The sequence below is a fragment of the Callionymus lyra genome, chromosome 12 (assembly GCF_982586985.1).
Source record: "Callionymus lyra chromosome 12, fCalLyr1.hap1.1, whole genome shotgun sequence".
NCBI lineage: Eukaryota > Metazoa > Chordata > Actinopteri > Syngnathiformes > Callionymidae > Callionymus > Callionymus lyra.
Genome location: NC_141829.1, coordinates 26,607,385 through 26,630,285, shown reverse-complemented (window position 1 = coordinate 26,630,285; position 22,901 = coordinate 26,607,385). Strand labels below are relative to the sequence as shown.

Here is a 22,901-nt window from a genome sequence, read left to right as displayed (position 1 = left end):
ACCTGGGTTAAGGGTATTTGCCTAACCATGTGAATTGTGTATGGTTGAGTTGTTTTTAACAATGTTCTGCCTTCAGTTGTCAATGTGACTGGAACACAATTTCATCAACCCGCTTCAAAAGTCCCATTATGACATTTCATGTTCCCCTTTATCAATTACACATAAAAGAATATGCATTGGTGAAAACCCCAAAGCTATCTGATGTCACAACTAGGGAGTGTTGGTAGGATCAAGTTTAAATTGTGGTGTAATTTTATTGTGCATTTCTTTACCTTAAATGGGGTTATATATTCATCAACTACACTATTAATTAATTTGATGACCCACAAGGACAAATGCAATTCATTTGAAAAAGAATAACTTTCCTATTTCCGATGTCATGTGATGAATGTTGTTTCTGAAGTGTGCTGAAGTAAGAATATTAGCAGGTTCAATCTCTCTCTACGGTCCTGATGATATTGAGGTTGGTCATGGCTGGAAATGTAGTGTCGAGTCGTGAGAGCATAAAAATAGGAAGGACAGGACTGGGGTGTGCTTCATTTTTATTAGTTACTGATTCGATGCAGACGACATCTGCAGAAAGACAACACACTTCATTCAAGGAGGGCTGCGGCGCTGGTCTTCTTCAACTCTCACGAGTGGTCGGATCATGGAGGAGGAGGAGGAAAGTCTGGTTGTTTTAGCTCTTCATCTGTTAACTGGTGTTGCTCTGCGCCACTCCAGCTAAGTTAAGATTCTTCCTCTGTCTTCATAAATGTTTTTACACATGAAATGTTTAGAGATGTACAAAGTCGAAGGGATGTGGGGAAAGTTCAACTGGTTTTACTTGCTTGATCGTTGTAGGCGTGTCATCCACAGGCAACAACAGCAGCTCACGAGTTCTAAACTACACATTCAGTACGCAGACACACAAAGGTACACCACACATTGCACTAAGCCACGGTAGGGGTCGCTGGAGGACCTGCAGATGGTTCTGGCCCACCTCCTGGGGGGGACGTCTGGCGGGCTCGTCTCTTTACACGGCTTCCACGTAGTTGGCAGGCAGCATGCCGGTCTTGCCGGTGCGCTGCACGGTGCCGTACATCCAGCCCTCGTCGATGGCCTGAACGTTGACGATCACGTCTCCGTCCTTGAAAGACACCTCATCGTTGTCGGCAGCAGAGTAGTCGTACATGGCACGGACGGTTTTCTGCAACAGAAGAGAGGCTCGGTGTCGTGCTCTGTCAGGACGCAGCAAGAAGTGTGTTACCCCGGTGGTGGAGGGGTGAGAGGGGATGGAAGAGACGGTGGTTTGCTGGGTGGCCACAGAAGAAGACCTCTGCTGCAGCTCGACAGTCTTGGCTTGTTGGTAACCTTGAGGTGGTAACCATGACAACAGTTATGCAACCAGCAAGCTAACGGACGACGTCAAGAGAGTTTGGTGCTCACCAATTGACGTGGTCATGAAACCATTGCTGTAGAGAGACATGTGGTGATCGGCGTCTTGGGACATCTCAGATTTCTCGTCACCCAGACCACTGAGGGCACTAGTTGATCTGGAGTGCTCCTTGCTGCGGCGCTGCGCTTGAACTGCAGACGGAACAAATGGCTGATCAACTTTTATTGAGGGCAACTGATGGTACGCCCGTCACACAAATGTTCATTTAAGGGGTTTTCATTTGTCTCTAAAGACCTGGGTGTTTCTGTCAGTGTTTTAACTGAGTTCAGAGGTCAACTTTTTCTAAACTGAAGTGCTTATTCTTCTGACCTCTCAGAACATGAGCCACTCTCATTGGTTAATACAGGTTATGGCTGAAGTGTTGCTTTCTTGGTACTTTGGCGAGGAGTTTCTGCTTGATCAACATATTTTTGGTCATCTCACCGCTGCTGCTCATCAGCTAGCAAGAACCCTCAAAATTCATAAAAAACTGGGTACAACAAATAACCCAAGATTGCGCTGATGTGATGGCCTGGTGCTGTTTAAAAGGCAGGAGGTCTGGTTCAGGAAGACTTTGATGTGTGGGGCAACATAAAGTTGAATCATGGCAGGTGTTTTGTTGAATTCAATGTTGGCTGTGTTTTCAATCATGCTTGGTTTCTCCTCACCAGACATCATGTGCAGACTCCTGGACTGGATGTTGTCCTCAGCAGGGTCGTAGTCGAACACAGAGCCGGGATTTGTGCGCCACACGCGCAGATCTGAGGAGGAAAAAGTCTGCTTAGTCAAGGGGTCATGAGTCCTGTACAAGGTGACGGGGGAGCTAGCTCTGTACCGGTCGTGGTCTCCTGGTCATGCTCGATGGCACGCCTCCGCTCCATTTCCACCACACGTCTTTGGATGCCGCGGTAGTTGATGTCACTGAAGTCCTGCGTGTTCTTCTTCACACGGTCCATCACTGGGTCAGTGGTGGTGGGTGTGAAGCTGCCCTTACTCTTCTCAAAGTCCTCATGGTACCTGACCTGAAGAGAAACATTGGTTGAACATGTTATGGTAATTGTATTCATGGTTAAAGTAATCAAAAACGGAGTGACTCACTCCAGAGATGATGCGCTGCGTCTCTCTGACACGTCTCAACTCTGGTGTGTCCAGAACAAAAGCGGCCTTGCCCTGGACCTGCTTCCTGAAGCTGTCGGAGTACAGAACCTGCAGAGCAGAGGGGCTCAGAGTGAGGAACGGATCGACGGAACACTCGGGTTGGCATTAGTGTCCAAAGCACAGCCAGAAGAGGGTATGACAACAAACTACTGAGAGGAGGACTGGGGGATTATAGGGAGACTGTACCAGGTGGATTAGGAGGGTTTAATAAGAACAGGAAGTGCAACTTCTCAGTCTTCAGTGGGAGCCGTAGTAGCTTGAAGAGGTTAGTGTGCACAGGAACAGCTGGTGCGCCCAGAAAATTAATACGATTAACAGGAAAGATACACTCAGGGGAGAGGGTCAGTCTTGGTAGGTTCTGGAATACCGAGCTAATGTTTTCTTGGTTCCGTTTGACCCGCTCCATCTCAGGAGTGAACACCACGGGCGTTCCCTTGGCGGAACTGTCCTTATACATCACCTGGAGGACAGAAACAGACGGCCCGGGGAGCCGGTGAGACACCACACAAAGACCAGACGCACACCTGGAGCCAGAGTCATCTTAGAAGCCAGATGGTGGAAGAAACTCGCGCCACAGATCAACAGTAGTTTGTCTTTCCACTCTACTCTGAATATATGATTGAAAATGTCTCTAAAATGTCTCTGGACTATAAGCTTTTTTTTTTTTACACACTTTAAACCTTGTATCTAGACAGCTAATCTATGGCTAAAAAATAACAAATGGCTTGACCTTAACAGTGGACCAAACCTTTTTTTATATACATTTTACTTCTGTTTCACAAGCACTTTTCATTCTTTCAATTAAAATGTAAACAACATTTCTGTGTAAAAACAACATGGACACGTGTACAAGACTTTCAAACGGATGACAAACACGGCTGGGGTGATGATGATGATACACATTGGCACGCATCAGCAGGATGTGTCAGTGCCGTGAAGCAGCAGCAAGAATGAGCTTTGCTGTGGGTTAGAAAGGACTGATGACGGCTGGAGACGGATTAAAGATGGAAGAGATGTATTAGCGTTTGAAGGGATGATGTAAGGGCAGCGCCTTTCAGACGATGAAGGGATGGACGCGAACACTACTGTCCACTCTCTAGTGTTAGAGCAAACGGAGGTTCCGGTCATCTACCGAGCTGATGTGCTTCTGAGTTTGTTTGACCCGCTTGACTTCAGGAAGGTCGGCTATCGCTGTACCTCGATCCAGACTGTCCTTGTATTTTATCTTTCCAGCACAGAGTTTGGAGCAGGTGATGTTGAGAGAGAGAAGACACTGTCATTTCCAAGTAAAGAGAAACACGATACACACATCCGTAGCCAGGGTAGAATGACGAAGCTCCACGTGTTAGCAGCAACAGTGAATTATGGTCTCAGTGGATGCTAAAGATCAGGACTACTAGAGTGGGCCAGATTATGACAGACTGTCACCCTGTTTGGCAAAAACATCTAGGGAACATATGTGAGTGTCTAATTTTTTTTCAATCACATGTATCTTCCTTTTTACTTTTACTTTACTCTGTTTGTAACTTGTCTATTTGTAAGATCATTATTCTTGTGTTGGTTATTACTGGTGCATTTTATAATACTTAATTTTGTTTTCACTTGCATCACTTTATATAGACCTAATGATTTAGACAAATAAAACGGCAATATTCAGGCCTGCAGGTGAAACTAAAGGTTGCAACAGCACTTAAGACTAGACTTAAATACAGCACAATGTAAATGTATAGAACTACACCAGTTCAAGTCCGTGCAAAACAATAATTTACTTTTAAAAATGATATATAAATTATTTTATCTGAAATGACAATTAATTGAAATAATTAAAAAAATAAAACTTAAGTTGATGACTTTTATCAGCTATTTTAAATAATATTATAAAAATTGAATTAGTTTTATTTACAGTTTACAATGAATTAATCTCAAGGTATGGTTTGCATTCACTGTCAAGTTCACTTCAGCCAGCTGGGCTGCTGGGTGAAGTAGTTTAAGGAGAAAGAGCTGGGAGTTAAAGTTTGTTATGTCATGGGTGATGAGGAAGGGATTTGATAAAGAAGGTCAAGGGCCAGAGTACCGTGCTAATATTTTGCTGATTTCGTCTAACTCTCTCCATCTCCGGGGTCTTTGGGACGGACGTGCCTTGTCCTACGTCCTTCCTGTATTGCAGCTTTGAAGGAGACAGCAGAAACAGGTGGTAACTAACACTCTTTCAGCAAGGCAGGAGGAGGAAGAATAGAAACAGCAACAGGAAGGATTATTCTGGGAGAATGAGCAGGAAGTTTTTAAGTGGATGTCATCAACAAGGAGGGACTCTGGTACAAAGGTAGCCTAAGTTAGGAGGAGGGGGCTGTTAAAGGAAGGATGGTGATGAGGGGGGGTCACTGCAGCACTCGTGTTCTAACCGAGCTTATATTCTTCTGGGTTTCTCGGACCCGCTTGACCTCGGGCAGGTCTGGTATGGCTGTGCCTTGACTCAGAGAATCCTTGTACTGAATCTGCCCGTCACACAGTCACACAAACAGACACAACAAAGGGTCAGTGTTGACACAGAGCAGATGTGTTGAAATAGAAACACAACTTCAGGATATGAACTGAAGGAAACGTCACCAGGAAAAAAAACTCTCACACTAACCGTCCTTGTCGGGCAATAATAAATACAGGTTGGTGCTACAATCTCATGGAGATTAGTAGAATTATTATGATAAGAAACCCAGATGATTCAAATGGTGGTGAGGGAACAATTAAGAATTTGGGGGGAAATGAGGGAAGGCAGGGTCACTCAGAAGAGTACCGTGCTAATGTTGCGCTGGTTTTGTTTAACTCTCTCCATCTCTGGAGTTTCAGGCAGAGCAGTTCCTCCTCCCAACTCCTCTTTGTACCGAATCTTAACACAAAACAACATGTGTTTGTGTCAATAGAAACAATGGTTAACAACAAGGCAGAGAAAAGTACATTTTGAAAATCTGGGCGTTACTAAATCTAGCACCTTCTGTTGTTTAATTGAGGAATAAACGCATGTATTATTTCTTATATAAAGAGTGTATTATTTCTTATACATGCTGTTTGATAACTTAAAAAGTGTTGCACTTTAGAAATAATGTTTTTTGATACCTTAATGAAAATAACAAATGTCTTCATGTTTCTAACTGTACACCACAAGGATTGATTTGTAGTTAGTAGAATTACCGTTTAGTGAAAAAGCTTTGGAGCGGAAACCAACCGATTAAAATGGTGGTGAGGGAACAATTAAGTATTTGGGGGAATATGATGGAGGGTCAGGGTCACTCAGAAGAGTACCGTGCTAATGTTGCGCTGGTTTTGTTTTACTCTCTCCATCTCTGGAGTTTCAGGCAGAGCAGTTCCTCCTCCCAACTCCTCTTTGTACCGAATCTTAACATGAAACAGCAGCAAAGTTGGTATACATTTGTTGGATCTCAGCAGAAATAGACCAACCAAAACACACAATGAGAGACAGACATAGAGATACAAACAAACACAAATATATTGGAATTAACAGCGTTATGACTGTGATACTACTCGTTCAGTGCTTTTTTCAGTATCACTTTAGACAGACTCATTTTAAGATTGTTGATAATAGTATTTTCTAACAAAGCTCCATCTCAAGACAAATGTATTAATAAACTAAAATAATTTAATCAGCTTGAGCTGCCTGACCGTTCTGCTGCTAGCATTCTTTCGTCAATATGTCCTCAACACAACCCATCGCTCTTTACTGGCCCCTAATATATCATATTCTACAAAAGAAAAGGAAGATATAATTTACTCAAACAGACTTCTCCCTGGCCAAACTTTGAAAATGAAATGGACTTCCTAGAATTTATTTTAAATTTGTTGGTATACTTAACCAAATCTCTTCCTCTGGATCGTTTTTTTTTTGTTTTTTTATGGCCAAGATCTTAAGTAAGTTTGTAGCTAAAAAGAAACTGTGATTCAGGTATTGAAATATACATATAAAGAGGGACAACAAGACAAAGGTTAGTCATAAACTCTGTCCAGTACATATGAGGTTGACAAGGGGTAGAAATTAAGGTTACAGGGATTGAAGTGGTGATGGAGGGTCAGGGTCACTCAGAAGAGTACCGTGCTAATGTTGCGCTGGTTTTGTTTAACTCTTTCCATCTCAGGAGTTTCAGGCAGAGCAGTTCCTCCTCCCAACTCCTCTTTGTACCGAATCTTAACATGACACAGCAGCAATGTTGATATACTTTTTGATGGATCTCATCAGAAATAGACCAACCAAAACACAAAAGGAGAGACAAACATGGAGATACAAACAAACACAAATGTATTGGAATTAACAGCGTTATGACTGTGATGCTGCTAAACTTTGTATATCGTTCAGTGCTTTTTTCCGTATCACTTTAGACGACTAATTTTAAGATTGTTGCTCAAGTACTTTGATTTGATAATTAGATTTTCTAACAAAGCTCCATCTCAGAACAAATGTATTAATAAACTAAAAGAAAGAAACATAATGTATTCATCTAAGCTGCCTGACCGTTCTGCTGCTAGCATTCTTTCATTAATATGTCCTCGACACAACCCATCTCTTCTACTGGCCCCTAATATATCATTTCCTACAAAAGAAAATGAATATAGTTTACTTGAGCAGACTTCTCCCTGGCCAAACTTCTAAAATGAAATAGACTTCCTAGAATTTATTTCAAATTAGTTGGTATACTTAACCTACTCTTGTTGTTTTTTTTTTATGGCCAAGACCTTAAGTAAGTTTGTAGCTAAAAAGAAACTGTCATTCAGGTACTAAAATATACATTTAAAGAGGGACAACAAGACAAAGGTTAGTCATAAACCGTGTCCAGTAGGTATGAGGTTGTCAAGGGGTAGAAATCAAGGTTGCAGGGATTGAAGTGGTGATGGAGGGTCAGGGTCACTCAGAAGAGTACCGTGCTAATGTTGCGCTGGTTTTGTTTAACTCTCTCCATCTCAGGAGTTTCAGGCAGAGCAGTTCCTCCTCCCAACTCCTCTTTGTACCGAATCTTAACATGACACAGCAGCAATGTTGATATACATTTGTTGGATCTCAGCAGAAATAAACCAACCAAAAACACAGAAACAAACACAAAAACAGCTACAAACAAACACAAACATATTGGAATTAACAGCCTTATGACTGTGATACTGTTCAACTTTTGTACCTTTGTGAATCAGTATCACATAGACGACTCATTTTGAGATTGTTGCTAAAATGCTTATTTTTGATAATTGTATTTTCACACAAAGCTCCATCTCAACACAAATGTATTAATAAGCTTAAAATAATTTAATCAGCTTGAGCTGCCTGACCGTTCTGCTGCTAGAATTCTTTCATCAATATGTCCTCGACACAACCCATCGCTCTCTACTGGCCCCTAATATATCATATTCCACAACAGAAAAGGCAGATATAATTTGCTTAAAAAAATACTTTCTAAAATGTATTTAAAATGTGACGGTATATTTAAAAAATCTCTTTTCCAGGATATTATCTTTTAATTTTTTTTAATATTTTTTTTATGGCCAGTATCTTCAGTAAGTTTGTAGCTTAAATGAAAGTGTCACGCAGGTATTATATACATTTAAAGAGGGACAACCAGAAGAGGGTTAGTTATAAACTTTGTAGATATGATCGAGGGGGTCAAGGGGTCAAAATCAAGGTTGCAGGGATTGAAGGGGTGATGGAGGGTCAGGGTCACTCAGAAGAGTACCGTGCTAATGTTGCGCTGGTTTTGTTTAACTCGCTCCATCTCTGGAGTTTCAGGCAGAGCAGTTCCTCCTCCCAACTCCTCTTTGTACTGAATCTTAACATGGATAAAGAAGAAAGACGCCTGTTGTAAATGTCCTTCTAAGACAAACATGACTCAAACTGTGACAGACACACAAAGTGAAAAACACACAACAGTATAAAAGAACCATACAAGTGTTAGTTGCCTAAAACCATGTGAAGCAGAAACCGTTATAACTGTGATTTATATTTGCCTGATATGAATTTATTATAAGAGAATGGGCATTTGTTAAAATGATATAATCCGAAAAAGTGATATTAGAATTTTGTTAAATCAAATATAAAGAGAAGTAGATACCAAGCTGAAATTCTTGGAATTTTCCTTTACACGGAGCATTTCAGGTGTGTCGAACACTGCCAACACTTTTCCTTTAATGCTTTTATGGTCATTCTGGTACTGAAGCTATGGTGGAGAGAAAAAAGTTCAACACTTGAATACATGGGGAAAAAATAAGTTTCAACTTCAAAAATAAATGAGTGAATTTACAGTAGACAACAAATCCCTGTCATGAAGAGTTGGGAACACAAAGCGGCTCCATACATAACACACAGTTAACAATGACACATAAGAAATTACAATAAAAAAAGAATCAGACACACACGTTACAGCTACACTCACAGTGCTGAAGTTCTTCTGGTTTTCACGGACTCTCAACATCTCTGGAGTGTCCAGAACCGGCACATAGTGAGACATGGTCTTCTCAGCCTCCTCTCTGTACTTTTTCTGTTGATTAGCAAATAAATAACTCAAATAAATCTTGATTTGTTATTTAAAAGACGTTTCTTAGTGTCTGTTGCTGGGTTTAACTGAGCAGTTGGACCTGAAAGTTGTATAGATTAGCAAGATTTAACATATTTTCTTTATTTGACAAAAAGGTATATTCAGGCAATAGTATGCAAACAGGATACAACGTACTGCGTAACACATTCATCAAAAAAAATAAAAGTTTTCAATCACCTATTTTGATATATATATATTTTTTCAAATAATCAATAATATTTGGATTTTGAACAGTCTGCAGTTCATGACTCATAAATGATCTCTTACTATTGTTTTAACAATATTCTTGAACACATAACTTTGTCTGGACGACCCACCTTGAGAGTCTGAGTGTCATGTGACCATTAAGAGTCAGAGACAGTGCTTTCATATGGACTTCTGACATACTTTCAGCTTCAACTTACCAGAAGCTGATACGACTAGAGACGTTATCCTGTAAATATTATAAATTTGCCAAAAGCAAAAAAGAGAATTGATGACATAGCAGTTACACTTGTACAACACAGACACTATTGTAAATGCCACGGATTGGTAATTCAATGGGATAAATCCAAAATATGTAGCATATCCCCTCTAACCACATTATCCAAGATGAGAAGGCCATAAATCACCTGGCTGACGATGTTCCTCATCTGCTGGGCATGGATGATGTCTGGAGTGTCAATGACACTGGTGTAGCTGGCTCTGTCCATCTCTGCAGTGTGTTTGTATTTAGACTAAACAATTTGAAACTTAGTCAGTTTTGGGTGCAAAAACGAGACAACATTTCAAAAAGAAGGAAACCATCAAACCTGGCTGAGAATATCTGTTGCGTTCCTCGCCCTCATGAAGTCTGGGGTGTCTGTAGCCAAAGCCAACATTCCTTTGCCCTTAATCTCCAGCTCCAGTGACTTCTTGTACTCCCTCTGTGATGGACGCAGGTCAAAAGTTAGACAATGAAATGTTCGTCTATGGAGGGGCTTGGCTATTGAAAAACTACTGCTAGCTTGTCTAACTACAGGAACTGGGCTGCAGACAGAAAAGGCTGAGGGTTTAAGTGTAGAAGGTTAGCAGGTTTAAGTGAATTCATCAAAGCACCAACTTGGATGGAAGTCAACCTGTATAAAAGACATGTATCACTGTAAGAGTAAATGTTTTTATATATATTATAGCCACACCAACATCTACAGTCTTGTTACAAACACTCACACAAGAAACCATGCAGTTAAAGAAGACATGGACCTCATTATTTTCACTAGTTGTGACACATTTACGACATTAATCACTAGATTACAGTAATACTGCTTAATTTAATTGCATCACATTAATCTACTCTTTGACTTGTAACTTAAAAAAGTTCTATATATAAAAATATATACCATTTAACATTCCCTGCTGGTGGACACTAAAGGTTGCAACAACTCTTGGGACTAGTCGGAAATATATCAGAACTGCATCTATTGTAATCTGTTCAAAATGATAACTAACTTCATGAACTGATACTTTGTAATTATATATCAATATTTCATAATCATACATTTAAATGAATAAAAAGTCAAGTTGAGGACTTTTCTCAGTTATTGTAGGTGAGATTAAAAACAATGAATTAGATCAATTAATTACAGATTGCGATTCATTAATCTCTCATTTTTAAACCGTGTGAAAGCACAATTAACAGAACCAACAAGCATGAATGTTTCCAAAAGCTTACACAGTTTTGGAACACAATGTGTGAAGCCAAATGTTTGTGAAAGAAGTTATGAATAGAAGACATTGTTAAAAATGAATATGATTAGCAAAATAGTCCTATATACAGTAAATGGTCATTCCCAGAGAAAGCATGTCAACGTTAGTGATGGCGTCAGCAGGGACGGAATGATTCATTATTAGTGAGAAGTTGATGGAGGGAGGTTTCAGCAAATGACTGTTGCCAATAAGGTGAGGCTGTAACCACCAGCATCACTCATCTCTTAACCATACCTCACTCAGGATTTGAGTGGCATTCTTTGCTCTCAAGAGCTCCGGAGTTTCCTCCAGCACAGTTAGCCCTTTACCCTTCACCCCTTCCTCTAGATCCCTCCTGTACTCTCTCTACAGGGCGGAAAAAAAGAGACACACAAAGCAGGCCAGGCAAGAATCATCAGACAAACATTCCAGTACAGCTCAAAGTCACTGGGCCTCAGAAATATAACATCAAACATTATTCGACACTTGGACTGAGACATCAGTGACTTTGGCAGAGCATCATTTCATCAGAAGAAGTGAGGTAAAAATATGGCATGCATTTTCTTTGTTGATGAAAGTCTGATGTTATCAGGATGCAGGTATGAACCGTATTTGATAAGGCGGCAGAGTAAGATTAGGGATCTCTTCGTGGTTTTATTTAATAATGAGTATGGATGTCAAATCAGGGATTATTTACAAACAAACATTTATCTTTTTTTTTCAGAGCAAAAGGTCGTGGGGACACTGAAGTCATCTTAGTGAGATTATAGAGAATGGGTGAGACTGGGGAGGGGGGGGCAGGGATCACTTGTCTTTCAGTTACCTCACTGTATATTTTGGTGGCGTGTCTGACATGTAGCATGGCAGGTGTGACCTCCAAGCCTGAGAGGTTCTTGCCCCTCATGGACTCTTCAAAGTCCTTCTTATAGTCTTTCTATTTTCCACAAGGATGAACAGACAGAACTCAGATCACATGCAACAACACAGAACAAAACCTCAGCATAACCAGCATCTTCATCAATAACTTTTTACTTTTACTATGCGTGGTTAGTGTGTCTTTATACGCCTAATAGAAGTGTGACGACAAAAACTAGAAGTGGTCAAACTATTTTTAAAATAAAACATTAACGAATATTTGGACTTAAAAGTCTGTGTTTTGCTGTCAGTTTCAGACAAGAGGGAGTTAAGGTGAGGTGTGCCTACCTGGCTCTGCATATGCTGCGCCTCCTTGGCTGTCACATAGGTGGGAGTTTCAAAGTCGAGCATGGCCTTGCCCTTCTCTTTCTCATACTTCTCCTTGTACTTCACCTGAACAAAGAGAGAAAAACGTTAGAAGCACATAGTTGATGGTGAGAGTCAAATGTTTCCAGGATACGCTGGTGCTTAGGCAACCATTTAAAATGACATGTTTCACTTTGTATTGCTCACCATGTCACAATAAGTATTTATTGATTTGTTTGCTTATCAGTCTTTTGTCAATTGATGTTCAATTAAAAGTGATAGAAGGTAGTAACTCTCATGATCCATATTTTGTAAGATGTTGTCAATTCTTGTCAAGTATTACCTGATCAGTGATGAAGATGTAAATCCATCATACACAGGCTCTTTCGAAGGACAAAAATAATTGAGATTTTTCACGATGATAAGAAAGAAAAAGAAGTATAATTTGTTTGTTTGAAATAAAATCAGGCATGAATGTACAGGCTATCGGAATAGGTGCTTCATCAGCTCTTTAGAGAGGTAACATTTTCACGGTCATGATCGAGGGAGAACAGCTGATGGCTTTTCAAGAACCAAATGAAAAATTAATATGATTTTATTAAAGTTTAAAGTCTACTCGTCGAAGCTGCTTACAGTGAGTTCAGTACAAGATTTATAACTGCGATTCACTGCAACCTGTTTTTTAATTGATCTTAAATAATGTAATATTAACTAAAATAACACTTTAAATAAAAATGAAGTTAAATTGGATTCATAAGAAAAGTATGAAAATGTCCGAATACAGAAGTTGAGGTTGTGGTGAGTGTTGACCCCTTGTCCTCCTCACTTACGTTACTCTGGAGTTCTGTCGCCTCCTTGTGATGGATCTGTTCTGGTGTGTCAGCAATCATGTGGTAGTGACCCTTACTGTCCTCAAATTTCTTCTTGTAGACGTACTACACAGGAGGAATGTCCAGTCGAGACAACTCAATGCATTGAACAAGGAAAGTATTTTTATGCGTATAAGTAGTTCAAGTCTAAGACAAAACTGTATTAATATCAGTTATCAGTGATGTCACAGACATAAACTAAATGGAAAAATGTAGTTATTATGGAATCTGTACTTTTTGAGTTAAATTAAATGAAATGGACCGAAGTAAGAGGAAGACGGTTATGGTTGAAGTGAGGAGGCGGGGTTTAAAATCATGAGCATGGGAAGAAGTGTAAAGATTACTACCAGATGAAATGAGGTAGTGAAGATGAAGAAAAATGAAGGATGACTCCAACATGACTGTTGTCTTACAGTCATGTTTGTTATAGAGGATGGCTCAAAAGGCAAGAGTCAAAACAAAGCTGGCAGCTTTCAAGTGGCTCTTACGTTGCTGGACAGCTTGCTGGTGCTGAGGTTGTGTTGCATGGAAAGGGACTCTGCCATGTCAGTCACAGGCTTGTGGATCTTCTTCAGGTCACCCTTGTACTTCACCTGTGCACACATCACATCATGGTGAACATCTAAGAAGTTCTGGAAAGGTCATACAAAGTAATGGTAATTTTGTCTGGAAACATTCCAGGAGTTTTGTCACTTCAAAGATCAGAGCAAGTGGTCAAAGGATTAGGATGAATATAAATATGAACGTGTGGCATCAGATACATTAACAGACAATAACTCACCTCACTAGCCAGATTATTAGCGTCCTTCAACGTCTGGTATATCTTACTCTCCTTCAGGTCGTACTGTGGCTTCCTTCCCTTCATCTCCTTGTCAAACTTCTCCTTGTACTTCAACTGAAAGAACGGTTAACAGGCTGGTTGGTGTCAGAAGAGTAATGTGTCACTGGAGTGACATGAAAAATAGGATGAAATGATATTTGAATAGAAAAAGATGAGCAACTGGAATGTTGAATTCCATCTCTTGAAACAAAATATGGTGTATTTGTCAGATTCAATGACAGCCTGTATATGTTGAAACATAAAACAAGGATATGCAGACATATCCATATATAATAAAGTATATATATGGAAAAAGTAGACTGAAAGCAATACATTTTCAATAAAGCAATAACATGGTTAATATTAACATTGTTGGGCAAACTCGACTATTACTCGTGTTTCCCTTGTTTCTCATAAATTTGTTTAATTACTTGAATGTACTTATTGTGATAATTATTTGTATTAATTGTTCTGCTTGTAATTATAACATGTGTTTGAATGATTTCGAGCATTTTCAACTTCAAGTATTTTCACATTGAGGGCTCATCTTGAATCGCCGGTGTAGCTCCAAAAAGTTCACATTGTTCTGTTTACGGACAAAAATAAACATTAAAATAGAGATGGACATCAAATCCTGGAGTAACTAGTTGGTTAATACTTTGGAGCATTAAAGAATAATGCAACTGAGGGGTATTAGCAGAGCGTATGGAAGCAGGTATGTAGGCTGTGGTGCGTCAGTCAAACCAGAAAGTGACAAACAGTAGAGACAGACAAGTAGACTCAGCCCTTCAGTTTGGGCATGTTAACCTTACATCACTAGTCACGGCACTCATTTTCTTAATGTGGCGCATCTGGGGGGTATCATAGGAGGCAGCTCCATGGAGGGAGGGCTGGGCCTCCACCTACAAAGCGCAGTAAGATGGTGGGATGAGAACACATAGACAGTATTATGGAGGAAAAGAGGGAGAAGAGAGATGAGGATTAGAAAGAAAGAAAGGGACAGGAGAAAGATGGATTGAGACACATGAAGATGAAACATGTACAATGTTAAGATTATGGCAGTTAATAAGCATGGAAACTACTTTCATGAAGGCATGGATTATAATACAGGAATGGGAGATGAAGCATTAAAGTAGAGGAGCTGGCAGTTAGGCCTAGAGAACTTCAACTATGCATCTACTACAGAGAGTAAATTAACCCAGAGAGAGTGTCTGGAACTGAAACTCGATGGCACATGGTGAATATTCTTCCTAAAATCCAGTGGGATCAAAGCCGGTTATGGGTACCTGACTGGTCAGCTTGGACACCTCGGTGGCCAGAGCGATGTCTGGACGGTGGGTCAGGGAACCTCCACGACTGGCCTCCTCACGGGCCTTATCACGGTAGCCGATCTGAGACGAAAGCAGATGAAATAGTGTTTGAAGGAAGACAATTCAACATTGATTGTTTGATTTTTGCTTTAGATTCATATGCACAAAAAGTAGCTAATTCAGATAGCGTGTGTCTATGAGATAAAATACATTTTTATGATTTGTATATTTACCCCACTAATCAGTTTTGCGGCCTGGGTAGCCTTTCTGATGTCAGGGCGGTCGGCCACAGTGGTGTAGTGCAGGTTTGCCTTGGCATCCTTCTTGTAGTTAACCTGTAATGGATTGAGAGTTTTATATTGGGAAGATCAAAATGAAATCAGTTTTAAAGCAAAAAAACAAGTGTTTAATATAAAATATATATGCCTACGGTTGCTACTGAAAAGATTGCATAACTAAATTAAAGAAATTACATATTCTAGATAAAAGCTCTAGATAAAACCACAGAAAAACAGAACACATAGGAAAGGTAATGGTTCTTCAGGCCTGCATTGTTGTTCATTCAAAATATATTGTACGTTCATGTAACAACTCACGACTCACATTACTCTGACTCTTGGCCACGTTAATGGCGTGCTGGACATCCGGCGGCACCAACATGTGGTTGTATGAAGACTTGCCCTTCTCCTTCTCAAACTTCGCCTTGTACACTTTCTGTTGAGGACGTTAAACAACATGTGAAGTGATAAATGTGAGATGATGGATCACATGACGGATGTTTTGTGCATCAGCTCACCCCACTGACGAGCTTGTTGACCGACTTGCTGTGAACCGTGTCACGGGTCTCAGACAGAGTGGTGAAAGAGCCACTCTGCATGTCCTTCTTGCTGGCCTCCTTGTATTTGCTCTGAAGTGGAAACACTTGTATTAGGAGCATTATGGAAAAATGAAGATGAAACGCTTGTCTGTATCATGCAGTAATATTATTCACTTTCATTTACGGACTATGTGCTGTTGTTTTTTGACATGTTTTACAACCTGTGGCATCTGTATAGTCCATAGTCGATGGTAGTTAAAGAACAAGATGATAACTAGTCTCACCTCAGACACAAGACTGCGAACAGCCTTGGAATGGAGGATTTGGGGAGTGTCTGTGACGGGCATGTAGTGGCCCTTTTCCTGTTCATACTTTGCTTTGTACTTCACCTGTAGAAGGGATGAAATTTATAAAGAAGATTATCAAAAACTTTTTCAGAATATTATCCATTCAGTCACAAGAGAAACTTACATCACTGGCCATTTCTGCATTCCTCATGGCCAGAACAGTCAACTTGTCGTCCACCACTGGGATCACGCAGCCCTTCATCATTTCCTTGTCATACTTGTACTCAACCTTTAAATCAAATGACAAAAAAAAAACAATACATCAGAGGAAAGATGGTGGATGAAAAAACAAGATGGTTTTGTAACTTTTTTTTATTAAGTCATCAGAGTAAACAGGAAAATTCGAAGTGATCAGTCTTATATAAATGCTTGCAAGTTCTCCTCTTCCACCTAAACTTGCGTCCTCCAAACTCCCAATTTCCTTCTTTAACCCCTCCATATATCTCAATGGTCATCTTCCTTTCCTTCCATTAGCCAGTAGTTCAACGTCTTACATTCTCCTTCTGTCTAGTGTTAAAAATCACAAGTGATGTGTAGAAATATGCAAATCTTCAACTTACATCACTCTGTTGCAGGGAGTTCCTGGCAGCACTGAGGAAGTCTGGTCTATCTGTAGTCCAAATCCACTTCATCTTGGTGGCTTCATACTTCTTCTTGTAGTCCAGCTGAAGCGGAATCAAACATGATCAATTAAGTCACATATTCTTACTCTGTACTGCTATATTTAACTGTCATTATGTAGTAGTTACATTGCTGATGTTCTTGTAAGCCTCCTTAGCTGCACGGATTGAATGTGCCTCAGGGTCCATGTTGATCTGGGCTTTGCTCCTCTCATACACCTCTTTGTACTTCAGCTACAAGTTATGCAAAAAACAAAATTAAGTGTTAGCAGCTTCTCATGTTTCAACTTAGATGCTTAAGGAGTTGGTGACTTACATTGCTGGTGATCTCCTTAACTTTCTTCATGTGGTTCTGGTGAGGGGTGTCATAGGGCAATGTGTATCCCTTTGCCTTGGTCTTGTTGTGCTCCATCTTGTAAAGGATCTGAAAAGTATTTATTCAAAGTTAGAACAAATTGAACAAACAGGCACAATAAAACAAAAGACAAACTTACATCGGTGATCTTCTTGCTGCGTTTATGGGTCTCATACTCAGGGGTCTCCAAAACTGAAGTGAACTTGTCCTTTGCCCGTTCATACTGCTCCCGATACCGCCACTGGACCAGAACATGCATAAAGTTAATATTACCAAGAAAATTCAGTGTCCCAATGTGAACCTACATATTATATATAGACTAACTTAAAGTATACTAATATCAATTTTCTGACATATTAATAAAAATAATGAAAGTTTCCCCAACCAAATTATATATATATATATATATATATATATATATATATATATATATATATATTCCTCATATGGGTGATCTAGAAATGAGATTAACAAAGGTATAAATAAGAAGGTATATAAGATTACAATCACATAATGGAATTTTCCAAATTGGTAACTTGAGGTTTCATCTAAAAAATATCCCTATTATCCCACATTTAACCCACCCAACTCAGCTAAAAAAAGAATTTACTCATTTAACAGTAATTCCGAGATAAAAGATAGTATCATAAAGTGAAACTTGTTTTTTGTGATACAAACTCATCAAACCAAATGTTGCTGGATCAGATGCATGTTACATAGCGTGCTTGAAAAAACATGCATGGAAAACTGTTAGAGTGGGCAAAAATGAATTCAACGGCAGATGATTATGACTGATAAAAGGATTCAAGGTGTCGAGTTCATGGCATGGACCGCAGATGCGCAATATGTTGGCCATAAAAATGATTTTGTTTTAATAATTTGTAAATAATTCGTACAATTAATGATTTAAATACATGGTTATCTCAATGAAATATCAAATCCATCTTCAATTTAAATGTTACTAAAAACATTTCTTTAGCATTAGAAATTGAGTGCTTGCTCCAAACATTACAATAAAAAAATAATTTTAGTGAAAAAGTATGCAGATGATGCAATGGAAATGAGTGAATTGTCAATTTATCTGAATGAAAGAGCTTCAAAGCGTATGATAGGATGCGAGATGGTTTCTGTGAAGGTAACAGATGGAAATGGTTTCTGCATAATGATTTAACATTGGTGGCTGTGCTTCACAGCTAGATCAACGCCTGGTTACCTTACTGCCAATAGCTGTCTGGAATAGGGCTGTGAGGATTTCAGGGCGGTGCAGCACATTGCAGCCGCTCTTGAGCAGACCTTTTGCTTTGGATTTGTACAACACCTATTCATAAAAACACACATGCACCGTCATGCAAACGTTGAGAAAAGTATTGATACTGGGAAGACCGGGAGCGGAAACCATGGTCGTGGAATCATTGTTTCTGTCAGTTGTCACCCCAATATGCACAGACGAAGATGCGTTCTCAAATCTTTGCTTCTTTGAAAACGTTTACTCATGCTCTGGTTGTCATTGACCTCATGCACCAGGATCAGAGGTCAGGCCGGTTACTCCGCATGGTCAAAACGTTTACCTGGCTCATCATGTTGTTTGCCCTGGCCAGTTGATACCTAGGATCGTCTGTGGTAATAGTGAACCTATCCTTGGTCTTCTCATAGGTAGCTCTGTAGGCTCTCTGCTCAGAACGTCACAAGGCAGTTAAATATTGAGAATAGAAAAAGTGTGCGGCCTATCATTAGCATTGGAAAACGGTCACGCTGTGTTTGTGAAAACATTGAAATAAAAAATATTCAAAAGAAGAGAAAGTTAGACAAGGCAGAATCAAGTATGTATCTATGTCCTTCAAGGAATTAAAAAAAACATAATAATCACATCACCATACTATATGTTCTGTAAGATTATGTAACATTAGCTGTTTTTGAGAATTATTCAAACATAAATGGAGAGCTGGAAAATCTGATCTTACATTATTGATGAGGGTAGAAGCATTTTTGGCAGCCTGGAAAAATGGTGTGTCGCAGGTGTACTTGAAGTTTGCTCTGTTCTTCTCAAAGGACGACTTGTAGAGCCTCTGTTTTAAAAACATCAAGAGACAAATTTTGGTTAGACAAATTACTGCTATGTATTTATAACAACAATAAGTGAAAAGGTTGCTGACTCACCTCACTGTAGAGGGTCTTGTTTTTCTCAGCCCGGACCAACTCAGGTGTGTCCCAGACGAAGCAGCCAATGCCCTTCAGCCATTCCAGGTCTTCCTTGTACTTGACCTAAAAGAAAATTCAAAAGTTTGATAACCAGGAACTTCTCTTAGTATTGATTACCTGTTCAAGTTACTTACACTGCTGACATTATCATTGGCAATTCTGCTTAAGAAGAACTCCGGACGATCAGGGATGGACTTCCATGTGCCCAGAGAGTTGATGTACTTCTCCCTGTATTTGACCTGTAATGGACGGAAGGACAAGGTTTAAGATGAGGCTGAGGCAAAACTAACAAAGCTAAAAACTCAGGGCTGACCTCACTGATGTCATCAGTAACCCTGCGATGATAGGTGATGTCCAGAGCATCCTTGACCGTGTGGTAGTGGCCCTTAGAGAGCTCGAAGGTTTCTTTGTAGCGCAGCTAAGACAGAAAAAAATGACAATTACGATGAAATATTGCTTATTGTTCATTAACTCAGCTGTAGAGGCATAGAAAAGTTTTGTTTTTAGCTTCTTGAAGAATCCTCACATCACTTGACTGGAGATAGGCCTTCTTGGAGCGGATGAGCAGTGGTGTATCAGCAATGGCGGTGTATCTGTGCTTCATCTTCTCGTACTGCTCCTTGTACTTGTTCTGTGGAGTGATTTAAGTTAGCATCATGTATATCAGTCCACAGCAAGAGGACAATCAAAAAGAACCTACATCACTGGTTATGACTTTCATCTTTCTGGCATGATCCATGTGAGGGGTTTCCATCGCCTGTGTGAAGTGGGCTCTCTCTTTAGCAGCAAGGTCAGTGTACTGGTACTGTAGAAGAGGACAAAGTCAAAAGGAATGTTTAAGGTACGTCACTTTTTTTTACCCCAAGACTTACTTTGTTGGTCAATTGTTGGGCCCATTTCGCTCTCTTGATGTCCACAGAATCCAGGGTAGACGTGACACGAGCCATTTCCTCTTTGCTTTGATATTTGTAGATGAGCTGGAACAAAGAGAAAGTAAGGTCAGGTGGAAACTATTGATTCAAAGTGCAAACTGAATATGTACAAAACTTACGTTGCTCATGTGTGACTTCAGCTCAGTTACACGCTTGTACTCGGGAGTGTCCAGAACCACAGAGAAGTTAGCAAGGTTCTTCTTAGCTTCCACTGGATAGCTTGTCTTTAAAGGCACAAACATATGAATTAGGGTTGAGGGATTAAATCATTAAAGTCATATATAGTGCTTACATTTTTTCAGTTGCATTCATTTTATTATTTTATATGTGATTTTACTGTTTCTATTTGTTAGTTGTCTCTTGGTAAAAATATTTTTTTGTCTATTGGTTCTTGGGTTTTCAGGGTAAAAACTTACTAGAGCTGCATCTGTTTGGAACAGTTAATGACTTTCTGCAAGCACATTTTATATTCTATTATATATCAATAATTCATCTGAAACAATCATGGATTTAAATATAAAAAAAACCCCTTCTCATCTAGTTTGGAGATTAAGATAGAGATTCAATCTCTAGAAGGCACTGATATTTTTCGGTTCAGTGAATTGGCAAAAAGGAAATCAGGAAAAAGGTAAACATACCCTGTACTTGGTGACGTTACGGACATGGACCATCTCAGGGGTATTGTACAGGAAGCATCCGAGGCCTCTCAGCCACATCAGATCCTCTTTGTATTTCAGCTAAAAACAAAAAATATATATACAGACCTACTCGCTCAAATGTATTTTTGAATATAGACTAAGAAAGTTTACATACATCACTGGTGATTTCATTAACATGCTGGCAGTGAAGAAGCTGGGGCGTGATGGGCATGGAGATCAGTTGGCCTTTGGCGCTGTTGTACTTCTCCTTATACCATAACTGTGAAGAACAATATCGATAACATCAAAAAATTCAATTTAAAGACAGACTTATCAACATTAATGCTTGATATTTTTACATCACTTAGGTGATCCTGGTTCATCTTGACTTGTTTGATGTCAGGAGTGTCATATGTTGTGTGGATCTTATCCTTCGTCTTGTGGTAGTCCTCACGATACAGGCGCTAGAAGAAAAAAAATGTAACGTTAGATGGTTTGTGAGCATAACATTTTTAGGGAAATATATATGCACTGTTGTCTCTTACGTCGTTGCTGATCTTGTGAGCCTTTCTTGAATTGACAAAGTTGACACCCTCTGGATGAAGAGTGTATGCTTTGGCCTTCATCATTTCATACGCCTCCTTGTACTTTACCTGTGGGGCCCGGGCAAAGTCATAAGGTCATTCAAAACCATTATGTATTTGACCAGAACTTTTACTATTTACGAAAAACAGATACTCACGTTACTGGTGACCTGTGAGTTGTGTTTCACTTGCTTAATCAGAGGAGTGTCATGAGGCAATGAATATCCAGTAGGCATGAAGTTCCTGTTTGCTTCTTTGTACAAGTTCTGAGAGTACACACAGATTTACAAATTACAAACAGTATTACAAACTTAGTTTGAGTGCTGAAAAAATGATAGAGAAACTTCTTACATCACTCTGGATATGGTTGGCCAGACGGGCCCTCTCGGTCTCCACAGTGACAGCAGGTGCTGTGTTGGTTCCCTTCACATTGGCGTTGTAGTCATAACGATAGTGCAGCTGAAAAAAAAGGGTAAGATGGTGATGAGCCTGAGGTGGTAAAGAATCCCTGTAGGTACTTACGTCACTCAGGTTAACTGCATTCTGTTTAGCCGTCTCATACACTGGAGTCTCTGTCACCACATGGTAATCTTTGAAGGCCTCGATACCTTTAGCTCTGTACTTTTGCTGGAATTGAAAAACAACGAAAGCTTAGGAATTGTCAACAACTGAACATAAAACATATACGAATCAATACTGCACAACAAGGTGTACTGACCTCGCTCTGAATTTCACCAGCCTGCTTGACCCTCAGAATCTCAGGCGTGTCCCAGGCATAGCAACCGATTCCCTTCAGCCAGTTTAAGTCATCCTTGTAGAAGATCTGGGGAAGGACAAACATGTAGTTTTAACCTTTATCTGTGACATTTACCTGAATTCTTGCTGAATACTATTACTGTACAAAAATCAATTGAAAAGACATATAAGATAATTGCTACTATCTAAATGTTATTTTTACATTTAATTAAAAGTAATCAAATGAATATCTTATGGATATCATACACGCTGTACAATAAAGCGTTTATAATATTAATTATCAATTAAGCATATTTTTAAAATAATCTTTACTCCTAGTACCAAATAATGTCTTTAGAAAGATTACTCACGTCGCTAAGCTGCTCGTTGACCTTGCGTGCTTGAATGAACGTCTGCATGTCTGGAAGACAGATCCATTGATGCAGGTATTTGCGATAGTGAATGCCGCTAACTGTGGACTGTGTGTTGCGGGCCGACAGGATCTCCAGCATGTCAGCAGGAATATGATTCTTGGCTTTGGTCTTCTCGTAGTCCTCTTTGTAGAGACGCTGAGTTTAAAGTAATCACAAA

General features: G+C 39.7%; 1 protein-coding gene across 1 annotated transcript in view; it reads right to left on the bottom strand.

The window, feature by feature from the left end:
• Positions 1-532: 532 nt before the first annotated feature.
• neb (nebulin) overlaps positions 533-22,901 on the bottom strand; it is a 52,757-nt gene continuing 30,388 nt past the window's right edge. Inside the window, exons 90-143 of the mRNA XM_087803498.1 lie at positions 22,682-22,879; positions 22,294-22,398; positions 22,098-22,202; positions 21,927-22,034; positions 21,734-21,841; positions 21,537-21,644; positions 21,351-21,455; positions 21,167-21,271; positions 20,992-21,090; positions 20,473-20,577; positions 20,294-20,398; positions 20,122-20,226; positions 19,948-20,052; positions 19,735-19,839; positions 19,556-19,660; positions 19,380-19,484; positions 19,184-19,288; positions 18,436-18,540; positions 17,362-17,463; positions 17,184-17,291; positions 16,997-17,101; positions 16,808-16,912; positions 16,372-16,476; positions 16,185-16,289; positions 15,880-15,990; positions 15,687-15,797; positions 15,317-15,418; positions 15,060-15,164; positions 14,586-14,675; positions 13,735-13,848; positions 13,442-13,546; positions 12,915-13,019; positions 12,067-12,171; positions 11,687-11,797; positions 11,119-11,229; positions 9,951-10,064; positions 9,771-9,875; positions 8,998-9,102; positions 8,677-8,781; positions 8,302-8,394; positions 7,501-7,593; positions 6,677-6,769; positions 5,873-5,965; positions 5,367-5,459; positions 4,978-5,070; positions 4,650-4,742; positions 3,708-3,800; positions 2,943-3,035; positions 2,516-2,623; positions 2,253-2,439; positions 2,086-2,178; positions 1,429-1,569; positions 1,250-1,353; positions 533-1,189 (exon numbers count right to left, since the gene is read on the bottom strand). Of these exons, the coding sequence (XP_087659624.1) occupies positions 1,016-1,189; positions 1,250-1,353; positions 1,429-1,569; positions 2,086-2,178; positions 2,253-2,439; positions 2,516-2,623; positions 2,943-3,035; positions 3,708-3,800; positions 4,650-4,742; positions 4,978-5,070; positions 5,367-5,459; positions 5,873-5,965; positions 6,677-6,769; positions 7,501-7,593; positions 8,302-8,394; positions 8,677-8,781; positions 8,998-9,102; positions 9,771-9,875; positions 9,951-10,064; positions 11,119-11,229; positions 11,687-11,797; positions 12,067-12,171; positions 12,915-13,019; positions 13,442-13,546; positions 13,735-13,848; positions 14,586-14,675; positions 15,060-15,164; positions 15,317-15,418; positions 15,687-15,797; positions 15,880-15,990; positions 16,185-16,289; positions 16,372-16,476; positions 16,808-16,912; positions 16,997-17,101; positions 17,184-17,291; positions 17,362-17,463; positions 18,436-18,540; positions 19,184-19,288; positions 19,380-19,484; positions 19,556-19,660; positions 19,735-19,839; positions 19,948-20,052; positions 20,122-20,226; positions 20,294-20,398; positions 20,473-20,577; positions 20,992-21,090; positions 21,167-21,271; positions 21,351-21,455; positions 21,537-21,644; positions 21,734-21,841; positions 21,927-22,034; positions 22,098-22,202; positions 22,294-22,398; positions 22,682-22,879 (5,859 nt within the window). The 3' untranslated portion in view covers positions 533-1,015. The remainder of the gene's footprint in view (positions 1,190-1,249; positions 1,354-1,428; positions 1,570-2,085; positions 2,179-2,252; positions 2,440-2,515; positions 2,624-2,942; positions 3,036-3,707; positions 3,801-4,649; positions 4,743-4,977; positions 5,071-5,366; positions 5,460-5,872; positions 5,966-6,676; positions 6,770-7,500; positions 7,594-8,301; positions 8,395-8,676; positions 8,782-8,997; positions 9,103-9,770; positions 9,876-9,950; positions 10,065-11,118; positions 11,230-11,686; positions 11,798-12,066; positions 12,172-12,914; positions 13,020-13,441; positions 13,547-13,734; positions 13,849-14,585; positions 14,676-15,059; positions 15,165-15,316; positions 15,419-15,686; positions 15,798-15,879; positions 15,991-16,184; positions 16,290-16,371; positions 16,477-16,807; positions 16,913-16,996; positions 17,102-17,183; positions 17,292-17,361; positions 17,464-18,435; positions 18,541-19,183; positions 19,289-19,379; positions 19,485-19,555; positions 19,661-19,734; positions 19,840-19,947; positions 20,053-20,121; positions 20,227-20,293; positions 20,399-20,472; positions 20,578-20,991; positions 21,091-21,166; positions 21,272-21,350; positions 21,456-21,536; positions 21,645-21,733; positions 21,842-21,926; positions 22,035-22,097; positions 22,203-22,293; positions 22,399-22,681; positions 22,880-22,901) is intronic.